Consider the following 14,710-nt stretch of genomic DNA (forward strand, 5'->3'; position numbering starts at 1 on the left):
GAGTGTCGAGTGAGGTCTCCCAACACAAGCAGCTTCTCCTCAGCTAAGGAAGTATCTCAGGGCAAAGGCAGTTGCCCTCTGAGTCTTTTGAGTAGGGGATGGAAAAACTGTTACCAGATGTGTTGCTTATGCCAGCTGCTGTCAGCCGTGCTTCCCTGGTTGAGGGGACTCAAGGAATGCTGAGGAGTTGCTGTAAATTGCCAGAGAAGCTGGCCTGTGCAAAGAAACCTTTTCCCATCACAGCAGTATAGTAACTGAGCTAGGCTGGTGGGGGTGGGGTATGAGTAGGGAGGGGTGTATTTAAATCCCCGTGGCCAAGGCAAGAATGGTTGGCACTGGTGTGAGCAGCCATCTCCCATCCTCCCTCCCTGAATAGATGCATTACAGAGCAGCTACTATAGGTGCCTCTCCAGTTCTAGGTTTCCCTTGTACTGTCTTCGTCGTATGTCTGAGAGGGTTGTCAGCCTGTGATAATTAGTGGTCCTTTTAATCTGACTGTTTGGATTTAAAGGACTTTTGCATCCCAACTATTTTGTGCGTTGCTGCTTCTTCCCAACACTTTGCCACCTTTTTCTTTGTTAGTTCTCATCTGAGCTGTGCTGTCTCCCCTCACAGGATGAAAAAGGTAACAGGTGAATGCCAGCGTCCATGAGAATCCTTGAAACTTGGGCAGGAATTAGCCATAACTCTCTATCACATCAGCAAAGCTATGAATAGAGTAACAGAGCTGGTGAGAAACTCATCGTGTGGGTCCATCATGTGCAGGTGACTGCCACCTGCAGCCAGGCTGTGCTGGGTGTCTGTACAGAGCAGAAGCTGAGTGTGGGAGGAGGGTAGGAGATTGTTGGATACTTCCTGAGAAGCGGCACATCTGTGAGGTTTACCTGCAGGTAGAAGTGGAGTTGGAGGAGTGTATGGTTTCTATCACTTACAGTAAAGGCTGTAAACCTTAACTAGCCTCTTAAGCTAACAACATAGGGATAGTTTGGGAATTTTGTAAAAATTCTCGCTACCAGAGGGGGTGATACCTATCACAGCATGGAGCTGCACCATTCCCCTGACTCCTGAACTGCAGAAGTAGTCTTACTTTTGGAACACAGTGGTCTGGGAAGTCAAGGAGGAAATTGAAGGATTAAAGACTCTATATCTGTGGTAACAACTTTGTTACCAGATCACATTCATCTCCTGAGTGAGGGCTGTAGTGACTTTGTTTTATCTATGTTTTTTATCTATTTTTTAATCTATATTTTCACTATACAAGTGAAGTTAATAACCTGTGAAATCACGGTCCCAAAGATGACTGCAACTATATTAAATCAGAGAGATTCTTGTTCTCATAGTGGCTTTGAAGATAAATAAACTGAATGGGGTTCTCTCAGATTTGGAGTATTTTGGATGCTGAGAAACAGAGTCTGGGTGTTTTTTGCCTAGGAGGCCTTTTAAAGACTAACTTTTTAATTGATAGCATTCCTTTTGTATCTTTTGTTGTCACACAAGTGTGGTGCCTGATAGGAGGAATGTGTGCCCCTGTGTGGGTGCCTGTTCCATTGGTAGAACTGAGTCTGCTCTAGTCTCTTTGCAAGTACTTATTTCTATTTTGAGTGGAATTTAAATGCATGATCATGATTTTACTCTTGTAACAATATTTGCCCAGCGTTTTTGAGAACACACCCAGGGTGGATAGGAGTCTCAGTTGTAGGCATCAGCTGCATTCACTTCCCTGGGGCTGGGGAACATCAAGTATCTAGTTCCTGGTGGCTATGGAATCCATGTGTTTGTGCACCATAGGCTCACTGGTGCTGTATACATATTTCTCTGGACTAATGGTGAAACATCGGGACTTGCTGGGTTTTTTTAGTTATCTTTAATCTTGCCCTGCAAAATCAGCTCATCTTAGCCTGGGAGGCGCAGGGGAAGATTTTGAAGAAGTTTGCACACTCTGACTGCTGCAGAGAACTGATGTGGGGCAGATGAGAGAGTGCAGAGTCAGCTGTGTTCTGTGGGTTTCGCCTGTATTTTGATCAGCCTTTTTCCCCTTTTCCAGGGCTGAAGCCAGCCCCACTGCACTTGTCTGCATGGAGTCCTCTGCTTTACTGCACTTGCAGATGAGAATCCCCAAGACTAGGGTGGTGTATCTTTGCTTTGGTTCTAGTCAGATTTGTCCGCAGGTGTAAATTCTTTCTGGGAGTTGTAGACAGTATGGTCAAAACCAGTATGTATTTGTGAAAGTACAAGTGGGTGAGAGAGAGCCTTTAAAACAGAGAACCACGCATGTGCCTCCTCACCCACGCACCACTCATAGCCTCACTGTTCTGTGTAAGTCTTGTGCCTTCCTCTCAAGATCTAAGCAACCCAATTCAGCTTATGCTTCTGGAAATGCAGTTCAGTCATCACTCCTCAGAACAGAAGCTCGGTTTCCATGTTCTTTGGTTAATGACTGCCACCACTTGCACCTTCAGAGTTGCCAGTCACCGTGTTTGGCAGTGTCTGAGAATGGTAAGTGCTGAACAAAAATAACTGTACTGTTAAAACGTTGCAGATTTGGCTACCTGGAGTGACTCTGCTTCCCTCAGATCTGTGAAACCACTGATTAAATACACTTTAGGCTCATGCAGAAGATGATGTCTGTGGCATTCCTACAACAGGAATTTTGCTCTCCTTGGCATGGAGCAGACCTAGGAAACAAGGGCCTCAGGGAGTGCTGTGTCCCACTGGCCCATTCCTGCTTTCATTGACTCAGATAGCTGCTCTCTCAGACAGGACCACGTTCAAGGGTTATGAACCCTGGGTTTGAACTGTGGCCATTTGCTAGGAAATGGGGAATCGAGTTTGAAAGCAGACCTACTGTGAAAATTAAAAAGGAACATAATAATGTGGAAAAAATACTCTAGGAAAAGCTTTTCCAAACCAGGCTGCTTCTGGATGGGAGTTTAGCTGTTGAAGGACTCCAGATATAGCCTGGGCAGTCATGTCTCACATGTGGATGTTTGAAGATTGAGCTGAATTTAATCTCTAACTCGGCAACTTTTCTTGAGGAGAGAACAAGCCTGTAGTACTAGCATAAGTTCTCCCTGTAATACTGAATATCTCTCAAAATTAAAGGACATCTTGGGAAAGGAGTTACATGTTAATTTGAAAGTCTGTTTGACTCATTCCTTCCTTCTTCCTCATGTTCTGTGGCTCAAAACTGCCTTTCAGTTTACCTTGTTTTTCGACTGTCTCTAATGCAGTTTCTTGTAATTGGTAGGATGGCACCTCCCTCATTCAAGATCAGGCAGTGTCCCATGGCAACTGTGCCAGTTGTTGACCTGGAAAAATAACTCTAGGGAAATTTAGTGAAATGTTTTTGCTAAAGCCAAGCAGTGGGAATGGAGAAGAGCCAGCAGCAGAGCCCTGTGCTGTTACTTGCCCATGTCTGTAGCAGCTGCTCTGTAGGCAGTGTGGCAGGGAGGAGGTAAGTGAGCACTGGTTTCATTTCTCCAATCTGAAGTCTGAAGAAATGGAAATCAGTTCCCCATAGCAGAGGTATCAGTAGTCATTGTTGAGTTCATCCATTGCTTTCTGGTTTTGTGTCAGAAACCAGTGTGTGAGACTAACTCAGTAAACTCTCTTTCCAGGGCTCTTGGAAGGGACCTTACTTAGTTGCAGAGATTCCCTGGCGTGGCTGGCCTGAAGTAGAGAAGCCTGTGTCACAAACAGCCTCATATGTGTAGCACAGGCAGTATTGGCCTCTGCCAGGGAAACTACCTCTCTGGAGGTAAACTCCATCCCTCCCTCCCAGAGGGAGATTGGGAATGATGCCCTCAGCCTGTGTGCATTCTTCATTCAAGCTGGGAACTAGGGGTTGCCAGTGGTCAGTTGTATCTTTGTATTATCTCTTCCTCATGAATACACTCCACTGCACCAAACCATGCTGTTGGTGTTTTAGTTTTTTAGCACAATGCAGCCTTTAAGTGAAGCCTGTTAGGAGAGTTATATTCTGCCTTAGAAGTGAGATTCCTTATCCTTTGTAAGCTCACAGATGAATCTTAATGTCATTACTTTTAATTGTACGATAGCAGGATAATTTCTGTTTTGGAAGCCAAACCAAGAGGAACTCCACTTTAACATAGTGGGACTTTTTTATTGTCTGATGTATTTCAGAGCTGTATACTTCAGGGGTGATGTGACCCTTTAGGACCTGGGCAATTTCAGCTGCAGTTAGTTATGATTACTCAGTTGACAAGTAGCAGTGTGATTAAAAAGACAGACATATTTTTCTGCCTCTGCTCTTTTCTTGTATCTACTAGTTTGTCTTTCATATTAAAACTCCCTCAAAGGTTTAAGCTTGGCACTCTAGTGTTCCCTAAATACCATCTGGTTATTTTACACAAACCCATATTTCCTTACTAGAGGTGGATGAAAAATGAAATGCATGGAGAAGTTGGTTCATTTTTCCATCTGGCATGGAAGGAGTCCTTATACTGACAGAAGGTGCATCAGGTGCCGGAGCTGAACAATCCAGGTGTACCACTGAGATCCTCATCTACAGGAGGCTGCTTTCTGATGCATTTAACAAAGAAAGACTGAAGGGTGGATGGGCACCTGTCCTTTGGTTTCAGGCTTCTTTTGTGTAGTAGCTTGTAAACATCCACACATCTATGTGAATTGAAGATTTCATTTTATTCTCTTCAATTTTGCATGTTAGGGCAGAGTGTGTTGGGCACAGTCTTGGAAGCCTGTTGTAGTTGTTCCAGCTTGAGCAAGAGCTTGGACTACTGTGGAACCAAGTGGTGTCTTTTGGTATAAAGAGTTCTGTGATTGATGTGCTGCGAATGAAGCCATGATCTAGTGGGACTTTTGACATAAAGTTTTCAAATTTTCTCCTATAGCAGTGCCACAGCTCTGAATTTCTGAGGAAAATGGGGCTGTATTGCCTTGGACAAAAGTAAATCTGTGGCTAATACATGACAGGGAGTGTGCAAGGGAGGCTGGAGGCCTTAACACTGTACTGTTGTGTTTAGTGAAAGGTTTTTGAATGTTTAGGGAAGGGTTACTGTTAAAGCCTGGGAAGAGTCAAGGGAGAGAGTATTTATCTCCAGCTAGTCAGGGCATTAGTCTTCAATTTCATATATGCATAGTTTTTAGAAAGTCTTGTTATCCAGATAGACGGAGAATCCTTTTTTTTGATCTTCCATTAATCTTTGCCTGTGTGTGGTATTGTGGCAAGGGGTTTCCGGTAAAAAATTTCAACTCTACAAGATTAATGGTTAGCCTACTATGAATGATGGTTCTCTGTTGGGGAACATGAAAGCTGGAGTCTCTTGTTTGAAAGATTTTTCTTGCAGTTGCTCTGAAGAAAACCTCTAGCAAAATGTGTAAGGCAACTCACAAGGGAGTTGGTCTTTGGTTTGCCTGAAGGGACTGGGGAGGGCTTAGTAGAGGAGAGTTGCCCATATGAGACCAAGGGCTAGCAAAATTGCACTTGTGCACAGGGAAGAGTGAGTATTTTGGAAGCCCAGGACCAGTAGATACAAAGACCTTCAAATGTCAATCATTGACTCAAATCCAACTCCTATTTTAAGCATCTCAAGCCAGTGACATTGTGCAGTAGCTGTTTGACCTGCATGTGCTAGATGTCATTGCCTCTTTTTTGGAAGCAGCGCCATGCCATGTATTGACATTTACATTGTACAAAAACTGAAGCTTCTGGGTTTCCCACGCAGAGCTGCTAAACCTCATGAAAACCCTGCCATGTCCAAATGAAAGGTTTTTATGTGGGAATGAGCCACAAAGTAAGGTCAATACCTCTCGAGTTAGAATGGGAGCCTTAGCTTTTGTAACAGAGACAGGACCTCTGTCTGTGCAGCAGCTAGCACAATGGCACCTCAGTGTCAGCTGTCCCCTCTGTGAACTACCATGGTACAAACAAGGTATTATACCTGCTCTGGGGACAACTAGAAGTCTCTGTGTTTGGCAGTGTTCCTCAGTGCCAGCTGCCTTTATTAAATCATGCATGTGTGTGAACACATGCAAGAAAATTGTAGTAGAAAAAACAATGTCCTGCGTTTAGTTCAGGAATATCTGCAGTGGGGATAAATCTGAAATCTGACTTGCCCGATTCATCATTTGACAGTTGAGAAAGTAATTTAAAGACTAACAGGGAAGGAAAATATTTTTTGATTTCTCAAAGGACAGTGTAAATACAGAAGGGCAAAAGGTAGCTTTAAAGAAGGAGGGGAAAAAAGGTGTCAACATGGTTTTGGGGGAACAAAATGCCCCAAACATAATCGTGGAGGGTGGTCACAAAATAGATGTGTTGATTTAATAGCTGTCAAATTCAGTATCAGTCAGAATTTCTCCACTATTACTGTTTCTCTGCATCAGCAGTGTGTCTCTCCTAGGAACCTAGTTAAGTGTAGCTGCTCTCTTTTGTCTCTGGGTGGCTGAAACCCTACAAAGACATCTCCCCAGGGTGGTGGAGGTAAAATGGGTCCAAATCAGTGTAATGGTTGCATGCTGCCTCATCTTCCATGAAAGTCAAGTACACTTGAAATGGAAATACAGCATGTAACCTTTTGGAATATATTGCCACTGGATTCTATTGTGCACAAGTAGCTTGAGGCAGCTAAGAATGACGGCAATGTTTGTTAGTCTGAGTAAAAAGGTGTAAGGAGTAGTGAAGTTCATCTTGCAGTGATCTTGTTATTCCAGAACTGTTTCTTATAAAGGTTTCTTTTAAGTATTGCATTTTCCTTTGACTCATTTGGTTTTGGCTGTTGCCAGAGACACATACTAAGCTGTGAAGCTCAGAGGTTTGATCTAATAACTTACGGGTAGGCTCTATGCAGCCAAACAAAAGCCACTTTAGGAGCAAGGTAGGTAGGGTTTCCTCTGTGTAGGAAATTCAGAAGCAGTGTGATCTATCTGCCCTATAAAAGCTTGGTTTCAGATCTCTTAACACCTGGAAGGGCAGCTACCAGGTTTGTTCAGTGTTAGACATGTTTTGAGTAAGTGGTTTGAAGTCCATTGGCTGATGCAGAGCAAATGTTCCTGAAAATCTTGATATTGACAAAATATGTGAATTGTCATTACTCTTGGAACATTTAAAAGTGCTCAGTGGTACTGTAAGTTATCGCCTGGAGGGAACAGCATAAAGATATTGTCTGCATTTCTGTGAAATCACATTTGTTTTTTTTCTATTAAATACTTCAGGGTTGTCCTCTAGGAAAGCAAGGTGAGTGTTCTGTGGTGGCTTGTGTGTGAGCTTCAAGGGGGAAGTGTTGGTACATACACAGGATGGCTAAAGTTAACGTGCCACTTCCATTTGTGGGTGCCTTGCAAGATGATAGTGCTGTTGACAGGATGTGTCTTTATCTTGGCAGTGGAGATTTTGGAGATTGCTGTCCATGTGATGTGGATGTGGTAGGCCATGATGGTTATAAGCGACATGTCTGGGAAGTGAAAGACAGGATATGTTCATTGTGCTTGGGAAAGAGTTGGCAGTGCAGTATGGTGGAAATGGCAGTGGGCTGTGTGTTCTGTGTGCTGAAAGCAAGAGGATACGATGAGAGATTGGGGTTGGGACAGGAGGATGTGTATACAGGGAGGTGCTATGGCTGGGTGTATGTAGTTAGGTGGGGTGGATGCCTGCAGGATATGAGAGGGGGAGGGTGGGGGAGGTGGCTTGGGCAGCAGCAGGGCAATATTCAGTGTTCACAATGAAGCCTTTTCTTTCTCCTTGTCCCCTAGATCTCCTATCCCCCAAGTGATGAGGACAGCGATGACTCTGAGGGAGAGAACCAGGAACTTGCTCAGATCGACAGAGGTAAAGGGATGAAGATAGAAGGATCCCAGGGTACTACGGCTGAAGTCAGTTTTTCTTTTCACTTGTGCTTTTGCAAGTGGCTCCTTCTCAGTCCCCAGTGTACCACAATCAGGTGCATTAAATCAGACACCTTGAAGCCTTTGGGACCTCACAAGGAGAGGCTGGTGTTATCAGATGCTGCAGTTGCATTTTTTACCACCAGAAATAGACATTGCTAACTATGTGTTAAAATCCCAGCTCTGCAGACAGTAGGGCAGAGATGGTCCACAGCTGTGCCAGCAGCAGAGCTGGGACTAAAATTTATCTTCTATTCCATGCTTTTGCACTTGTGTCATCTTTGTCCTAGGTTTTCTCATCCTTGCTATTTTGAGTTTTAACCTTCAGTTTCTTCATTCCCGTGGATTCGATTATCTCTCTCCCTTCCTCCTCTACTGTTGGTATTGTGCAGCCCTGTTCTTGCATCTAGCGAGGGTCTTTGACAGAGAAGATAGAGGTGCTCTGCTATTGTTTTTGGACTTGATATGAAGTAGCTTGGAGCTGCTGGTGAAATCTGTAGTAAATGCATCTCTTGAGTTATGCTAAATCTGCCATTAGTGCATGCTTTGTGTCCAGGTTCAAGTGATCCTTATGCAGAGGCAGCAGAAGTTAGATTCCTGACGCAATTCAAATCCTGTCAAAATTCAAATCCCTGCTCCATATGCTTAGCATAGAAGGAGCTCAGTGGAAGACATAAAGGATGCCTAGCTTGTAGTGTAAGACAGACTCTGTTTTGTGACAAGTCTTGTAATAGAGGATTTTTATTTCCAAAAACCAGATCTCATTTGAGCCACAAAGGTGATATTAGAATAACATAACTTGCCTCTTCTGCCCTGAGAACTGGTCACTACAAGCTTACATTTTCAGCTGGAGGCAAGTGCCTAGCAACACATTTGTAAGTTCATGTCTTCTCTACCTTGAGGAGGTGAGATGGGTGACAGGCCTATGTTCTTTCTCTGGAACTAGATTTCCAGGTGATGGCTTGAAAGTGGACACCTAGCAGTCTGCACAAAGGCCTGTAAACTTCGAAAGGGGAAGTTTCATCTGGGAAAGAAAAGAGGGGGAAACTGTTCACAAGTTTACTTGGGAGGAGGTGAAAACAACAGGTCAGGAGAAAACAGGCCCAGTTTATTGGGCCGTGGGACAGAGATCTGAGCTGCCACTCCTCTATCTCCTCCTTCCACCAGAGAGAAGACGGAATTGTACCCTGACTCCTCTGGCCACCAACCAGCTGCAGAACCAGGAGAACCAATGCTGCAAGGTTCGGGCCCTCTTCCACGCCAGCCTTGACCGCCACAGCTCAGAAGAGGAGCTGGAGCGCATCAACCGAGAGTTTGCCGCCGAGAAGCGCAAGTGGTCGCAGGTCAGCCGGCTGGCCTGCTGCAGCGACGGCAACAACACCTCCTCCAGCGACGAAGAAGTGAAGAACTTGTGTGCCATGTCCTTCCGGCCCGTGGCGGAGCGGGGCGACAGGCTGCACGCCAGCCCCAGCCCCGTGCTGTTCAGTGCCTCCCCTCCCAAGAGACTCCAGCCGCTGGTGCGGAGCCCGGCCTCCAGACCTTTAATCATCACGAGTGTTGGGGCAGGCCTTGAGCAAGTCATGCCCTGTAAGAGACATCGACAAGGATTCGGGGATAAGGTCAGCAGGCCCAGCCTTGACCTGGAAAAAATGCAGCAGGTAAGGCAGAACTTTGTGTGAGGAAAGCAGCATCACTTGAAAAAAAGGTGTGATAAGCAAAGGTAGGAAAGGGTTATTGAGGCAAGGCTCAGTAAATTCATAAGGTTGCTTCTGGTGGTCATGTCTTCAGGGCCATACCTTCGGGGTATTTCTGCTGTCTGTCTAGGATAAACCAGGGTAAGTGTAGATACCCCTCTTGAGAGGTAAAGGCACTGCTTCTGGAGTGGCTCCTGTTACAGTTGGACTGTTCTCTTGCTACCCCATGAGGAAGGCAGTGCTCGTACTGTCCAGTTCATTGCATGGCACAGGAACAAAATCACTGGAGTTTGTTTTCCACAAGTTACCACTGTTTCCATGATCTGACCTATACCACGTACTCCGATATAAATTGTTTGCTTAGGGGCGTATAAAAAAAGCCTTTGGTGAAAGTGGTTGTAGACTTGATGATGGTAGGTATTTCTACACTTGTTGACCTCCTTGGGTCAGATCTCTTTATGACTTCTGGGAGTTTTACAGCAATGTAAAACAGTACTTTTTACCTTCTTAACACTTTACAAATACAGACTGTTTACAGTTTTCTCTAGATGCAGTTACTCTTGATTTTGCAGGATTTTATTTGGGCCTGGGACTGAGGTGTGGAAATGCTAGAAGTTTGCCTTGTCTCTGCAGAGCCTGGGAAATGGGCAGGCTGCCCTGTGTAGTTCCCATCTGGCACCTCTTTCAAAAGGCCTTGCTGCAGAGTTAGTATTTCAACTCTCTTCGTTATTTGTTTTTCTTTTCGCACTGGTGTAGTGTCAGTTTGAAAAGATATCTGCAGACATCTGCTGGCCCTGGTACATTGCAGTAAGCTAAAAAAAATTATTTTCAGTTCTGAATTTCATCTCATTAGGGAAGAATCTCATTGCCTCTGGTTGGTAGGATGTACTAATTTTAACCTTGCTTACAACACTCCCTTTAAGTCTACAAGATGGACCCACTAAAAGAAAGGACTATATGTATTTTCTAAGATCTCTAAAAGTGAGACCTTTCCATTTCCCTATTACATTGCTGGTTTTTCTCAGTCCTGCTGGCAGCATACATCCCATGAATACATAATGCAGAGACTTGTGTTTTCAGTACAGTTTTCCTCACCCCCTTTTCAACCTTCTAGCCAAGTTTCTGCTCACAGAACATTCAAAAGGCCCAGTCTTGCATTTCACATTACCCAAATCTTCTACTGATACTGACAGACTTTAATTAGTCTCACATCCTTATGAGAGAAGAAGAAAGCTGGTAAGCCTGTGCCCAGCCTTCTATTTTTTCAGAGTGCATGTGAGTAAATGGGGAAATGTTTCTTTTGGCCCAGCTGATTTCTCTGATTTGGATCCCAGGCATAGCATCTGCCTGCTCTGCCTTAAGCTCCTTTCAGCACTGTGTTTAGGAGTACATTGGTGAAGGTTAGGGACTAATTTAAATAAGGTTTCCAAACTGTTGTTTATTTCTGGGGAAACCTTGTGAGAATAATTGGCTTCCTTGTCCACTTGCTCTCGACGTTTTTGGATTAAGTCTGGCAAAGATTTTTTGCATTAGAAGTTGAAATCTGGAGTGAAGGTGGCAGTGTGTTTTTTAAATGACATTTTTACTGTAGATGTCATTAACATTTCAGGTAGTCGAATCCATGTTATAAAGAAAGGATAGTAGCTGGTGGATTTAATTTGAAAGAAAATGTACTGAGGGCACAACATGACATGACACACACAGACAAAGTGAGATGTAGCCTGAATATTGTATTTGGTCTTTTGTATTATTTTTATAATTCTAATTGGTTAACTTTCAGCCAGTGACATCTTGAAGCTTTATGATGAGTCTTTGTGTGCTATCTGTACTTATTTCTCCTATGAAAATCATTTAGGACCTCCATTCCCCACTTATAAAATGGGACCAGGGTGTTTGTTTTTCAGTCTGTTTCCATTTTCCAACAAAAATAGCTGTTACTGACTTCCTGGGCAGTGTGTGGCATCATGTGTTTCTTAGTCAGGTAAACAATGCATACGAGGAATGTTAATATTAAACAGGCTACTCTAAGGCTTTGTCTGGGCTCCAAACATCAAGCTATTCTTGCTTTGCAATTCTTATCCTTGCTGTCATGTGCTTGCCCATGAGAATGCAGCTGAAAAGTTTATCAGATAGACTTTTTTTTTTTTTTGAGCAGCAGATGTGGCTTTCACTCTTATCCCTGAGCCTGACTTCCCATTCCTGCAGCTCTGTGCAGCTGACAGATGACAGTATCAGGCAAGATGAATTTGTGCCTGAAGCAAATGTGTTATGAGATAAGATGACACTTTGGGGGTGTGATGTGGTATGGGTAAGTCAAGGGTGGATGAAGAGATGCCAACTGCTTTGCATCAAATTCTCTTTATGTTGGATGGTGATGGAATATTGGTCCAGAGAGTTACAGTGTAGAGTGGCTCTGTGTTGGGATGTTTAAGCAGCTTTTGCGGGAAGACCATAGGTCAATGGCATGTGGTGAGCAAATGTCTCCCTATATTCTCGTGCTTTGGTGCATTTTGGTAAGAAAGAGAAGCAAATTTGGGAGACAAGTGGGTTGGGGGCAATCGGAGTGCTTTTAAGGGGTTGGGGAATTGCTATCCTTCCATGGCCTGTGAACAAATGGAAATCTCCATCATCCATGCCTTCCAGTTCAGCCTTCTCCAGCAAGGAAGGCTGTACCAGGAACAGGTTTAAAAAGTCCTGTTTTGGTTAGATGCCAGGCTATGTCTTTCCAGCTTCATAGGGTACAGTAATTCAGCCCTTTAGTGTTCCAGACATGAGTTTGGACTGTTGGCAGATGTATTTCCCACCCTGGCTGGTCAGCTGGCCACCCAGTGTCTCCCTGTTGAGGCAGGGTGAGAATATTTCAATGCATGCTTTTCTTCACTTCTCCAAAGGACTAGAAAATTAGCTCAGAAGGCTTCTATTCTTTCCCTTAATTGGGCAGAAATACCCTGGCTTGTGCAGACACCCGCATTGCTGCAGTGAATGCCCTCTCCCAGCACCTCTTGATCACAGTCCTTGGACAGACACATCCTTGCATGCAGGCCCTGCTGCCAACCACTTGCTGTTCAATGAAGCCTGCTGCCACCCTGCATGGCTGCTGCCACTTTTGCATATCTGGCTTTTTTGGCAATGCTGAGAGCACAAGGCCAAGGAGAGCAGGGATATTCTCTGGTTCAAGGTGAAGGCACCAGGTTCAGGTGAGGTGTAAGGATGTCTGGGGTGTCATAAAGACAAAGCTTCTTGGAGCTGCTGAGCTCATTCCCAGGGGACTAATTGGTCTTGGCATGTTGTTTAAACAGAGAGGAAATAAAGGATTCTCCTATGCTTTTCAGTAGGACTGCCAGGAGCACCTTTGAAGTCTGCTAAAAGAAGCTTGGGAAGTGAGAGTGTAGCATTTGCAGGGAGAGAGGTCTCTTGGAGGAGAGCAGCTTTGGGGTGGTACAACAAGCAGTCCAAATTGTCTCTGTGTGGGTAGGTGGCTGATATGGAAAGCATAATTTCAAAGTATGAGGCAGAGAGTGTGGGTACATGAGTATATTTCCAGTTACGCTGCAAAGTCACTAGACAGATTTCACAACTTGCTCAGAGCTTTCTGCCATGGTTTGCCTGCTTGTATGATTAGACAGAATCAGATTTATAGAATGCCCTGAGTTGGAAAGGAGCCCCAAGTCCAACTCCTGGCCCTGCACAGGACAGTCCCAAGAATTACTCCATGTGCCCTGAGGGTGTTGTCCAAATGCTTTTTGAACTCTGCTAGGGGTGGTGTGATGACCACTAACCTGGGGATCCTGTTCCAGTGCCCAAATACCCTCTGGGTGAAGAACCTCTTCCTGATATCCAACCCAAACCTCCCCTGACACAGCTTCAGGCCATTCCCTCAGTTTCTGTCACTGGTCACCACAGAAAAAAGAGCAATGCCTGCCTCTCTGCTTCCCCTCATAAGGAAGTTCTAGATAGTGATGAGGTCCCCTTTCATCCTCCTTCAGGCTGAACAAGCCAAGTGATCTCAGCTGCTCTTCATTTGGCTTCCTACAGAGTATCAATACCATTTTCATTTGGAGGCTTAGTGCATTATTTGAAACGCATTGAGGTGCCAGGATGAAAAAGGCCATCAGAGAGTAGAAAAATGCATCCTAACATTTGGATTGTTCATTGCAGGCTCTGCACCGTTTTGGTGGGTGACTAGTTTCAGCGCAAGACAGATGAGTGGAACTTCATCTTGACTTGTCACTGAAAGTGATCTGGATATAGTGATGAGAGTCCTGATCTGGGTTTAGCTGTGTAATATCAAGACCATCTTCCTTCTGCTGTATGTTTGAATACTGGCATTTTTGTTGGACTGGGCATTGGACTGGGATGTTCAGCACTGAAGACTTTCTTTGGGTCAGTACTGGTTCCACAGAGGCTGCAGAACAGCACTCACCACATGTGACCAAGGACCAGTGCGTGACCCTTGGTGTGCTGGGGTCTGGGCTTTGGGCTGCTAATGGCTCCAGGGTGAGATTTCCATACCCTTAGCACAGCTGGGTTTTGCCCTTGCCTGTCTCTCCAGGACCTGACAAACAGCTTCCAGATAGCTTCCACGTGTGAGCTTGTGAGTCCTTTTCACCTCTTGGCCTCCCATTTGAATCCAGGCCTTTTTAGTTACTGAGAATTGTTACCATCTGTTTGCCCATCTGAGCTTCTCTGTGGCAAGAGGGTGCTGGAAAATCTGATGCTGGTGCTGGTGGTATTTTCATCCCAGTCTCTGCCCTGGGCCTCACTCTCCAGAGTGACTGAGTGGAATTCAGGGGCCTGTGCTGAGCCTAATGGCTTATACCATTTCTTAAGGGGCCCAGTACCAGAACTTGTCTCTCAGGTGTCAGAAGCTGGGCCACAGCAGTTCTTTATCCCTGGACTTGCTGAAGCAACATAATGAAGAAAGTGTTGCAGAAACAGATTGCATCAGTACAGAATGAGAAATTTGGCTTCTGGTAACCTCCTGCAATTTTGCTTTAATTTTTCACCCCCAGAAATATGCTACAGCAGCTGTTCTAGCACAGAAACCCCTGTCTATCTCAGCCCCGATGGTGTTTGGCACTGAAGTGGCCAGCAAACAACTGCTATGTGTGGCAGCTGTGAGACAGTCCTAGCATGAGAAAGTTTGGGGCTGA

At 44.8% G+C, this 14,710-nt stretch overlaps 1 protein-coding gene across 7 annotated transcripts in view; it reads left to right on the plus strand.

The window, feature by feature from the left end:
* LOC146439338 (uncharacterized) overlaps positions 1-14,710 on the plus strand; it is a 57,037-nt gene that overhangs the window by 10,845 nt on the left and 31,482 nt on the right. For all 7 annotated transcript variants that reach the window (XR_014850756.1, XR_014850755.1, XM_085055050.1 and 4 more), the window contains exons 2-3: positions 7,732-7,807; positions 9,031-9,521. Coding sequence is in view for 5 of the 7 variants with exons in the window: in XM_085055050.1 (XP_084911176.1) it covers positions 7,732-7,807; positions 9,031-9,521 (567 nt within the window). In the remaining 2 variants the exon portion in view is untranslated. The remainder of the gene's footprint in view (positions 1-7,731; positions 7,808-9,030; positions 9,522-14,710) is intronic.

Source organism: Lichenostomus cassidix, chromosome 3 (genome assembly GCF_008360975.1).
Source record: "Lichenostomus cassidix isolate B80296 chromosome 3, HeHo_3.0, whole genome shotgun sequence".
NCBI lineage: Eukaryota > Metazoa > Chordata > Aves > Passeriformes > Meliphagidae > Lichenostomus > Lichenostomus cassidix.